This window comes from Etheostoma spectabile, chromosome 8 (genome assembly GCF_008692095.1).
Source record: "Etheostoma spectabile isolate EspeVRDwgs_2016 chromosome 8, UIUC_Espe_1.0, whole genome shotgun sequence".
NCBI classification, from domain to species: domain Eukaryota; kingdom Metazoa; phylum Chordata; class Actinopteri; order Perciformes; family Percidae; genus Etheostoma; species Etheostoma spectabile.
In genome coordinates, this window is record NC_045740.1 from 6,097,331 (window position 1) to 6,099,301 (window position 1,971).

General features: G+C 34.6%; 2 protein-coding genes across 8 annotated transcripts in view; both read left to right on the plus strand.

Moving 5' to 3' along the window:
- ap4e1 (adaptor related protein complex 4 subunit epsilon 1) overlaps positions 1 to 1,971 on the plus strand; it is a 25,391-nt gene that overhangs the window by 23,321 nt on the left and 99 nt on the right. The gene's annotated exons all lie outside the window — the stretch shown is intronic.
- Positions 1 to 1,971, plus strand: part of LOC116693864 (gliomedin) — a 13,920-nt gene that overhangs the window by 6,203 nt on the left and 5,746 nt on the right. For 6 of the 7 annotated variants that reach the window (XM_032523107.1, XM_032523105.1, XM_032523108.1 and 3 more), the window contains 4 exons: positions 1,006 to 1,062; positions 1,206 to 1,295; positions 1,379 to 1,468; positions 1,562 to 1,636. In XM_032523107.1, the coding sequence (XP_032378998.1) occupies positions 1,006 to 1,062; positions 1,206 to 1,295; positions 1,379 to 1,468; positions 1,562 to 1,636 (312 nt within the window). The remainder of the gene's footprint in view (positions 1 to 1,005; positions 1,063 to 1,205; positions 1,296 to 1,378; positions 1,469 to 1,561; positions 1,637 to 1,971) is intronic. The other variant, XM_032523106.1, reaches the window with a different exon arrangement.

A 1,971-nucleotide genomic window follows, 5' to 3' on the forward strand; every position in this document is an offset into this window, starting at 1 on the left:
TGTTTATGACGGTTTAATGCTTGCATTTATGAGGGAAGTCACCACTTCCACAAACGGTCCCGTGAACGGGAGCTATGCACGCAAGACGACAATGTGGTGAAACAACTGTCATGCCCTGGCTCATGAGAATCCATGGTAACCAAACTGACCATATGGTTGTATATTAGAGATATTAAGTCATAGGTCACCTTCCCCTCGACAAAATTATGTCCAGACTACACAGTCCATATATTTTTAAATTCTTTGGATTTTTTGTTTTTCATTTTGTTTATTCGGTTAAATGTTTGATGATACATCTGTATTTGCCACTATGAAGGTCTAAATTTGAAATAAATCAGGCGTCTCCACACTGCCAGAAATACAATTCTGGCGGGGAAATTAATGAAATAAATAAATAACTAAAATTAATCATATATTTATTGGCCTAAAAATCTAATCTAAAATATGTTTTGTCTAAAAATTACGGAAGAGGATTAGGGCCACTGGTGAAATTTTTTTGTGAGTTCTGACTTTATTTCTCCCCATAATTCTGAGATTAAAGTAAGAATTCTGACTTTTTTCTCAGAATTCTGATTTTAATCTCAGAATTCTGAGAAAAAAGTCAGAATTCTGACTTTCTCCAGAATTCTGAGATTAAAGTCAGAATTCTGACTTTTTTCTCAGAATTCTGACTTCAAAGTCAGAACTCACAAAAAAATTTCACCAGTGGCCCTAATCCTCTTCCGTAAAAAATACTGAGAAAAAAACCCTATAAAATATGTATCAAGGGTTCTCAATAGAAGGTTAGCTGTGGCCCTAATCAAATATATGCTATGCTCCATGAAGGACAAAACCACACAGTACTGCCACCTTTTCAAGTCTACATGGGGGGAAATTTGTCTGCATGAAGTGTTGGGTATTAAAATGTTTATAGTATTATTAGGAGAAATTATTATTAGTAGTATTATTTTAGGAAAAGTATACAAAAGTTAACTTTCCTTTTTTACTCTTATTCTACATATTTAGATTCATCTTCTTCCCTGACCGATGTAGAAAACAGCAGCTCGACAATTAACAAGACTGGTAGGCATAAATTCAGTAATTATAGTGCACAACAATTACAGACATTTATTTTTTAGATTGTTTGTTGTTTGTGACTTGGGGCTTCAACTTCCTCTTTAATGTTACATGCTATTTAATAATACATGATGTCTTTATTTCCACAGAATCACCAACACCACACCCAGCTGATGAGAGCAAAGATGTGTTGAATGTTACTGACTCTGAAAAACCTCAAGACATAAGTACGGACTCTGGTAAGCAACCATGACAGGGAAACTTCACAGTCAACCATAACAGCATCATCAACCTTTTATACTTTTTTCATTTTCTTTTCTAGAGTCAGTAGTTCATCCAGAGAACAGCTACAACACCTTAATTGATACCAACACAGAGAATGTCACAGCGGCACCAATTCAATTATTAACAGGTATTGACTGTCTTTTTTTTTTTATTATTCAAAGTAAAAGTCAAATTAAAGGAGCTGCCCTACCACATCGCTACATAATGTTTCATTCTACAGCCCCACTTTCTCCAGACCAAAACAGTGACGCTTTCAATGGAAGCGCAAACATTTATGAGACAACTGGGAAAAGTGGTAAGACACTATCATATTGTATACTGTATTGACCAATTCACGTGTATGTTTAATTCAGTCAAGGCACGGATATAAAATCTAGTTAACAACCATTTTTAGTTGCAGGAAGACTTTATTTACTGAATTTGATATATTCCACTGTTGTTTCAAGACAATCTTATACTACACTTGTATATTTTATTTTTTACATACTTCTTCTTATTTATTCTTTTACTTTCTTTATTAATATTTACTACTGCTGTCTTTGCGTGCTTTTGGTGTCTCTCACCCACTCCATGACTTGCTGCTCAAACATAGGAGCACTTTCAGTGCAAGACTTATTCCCCCAAAATGCA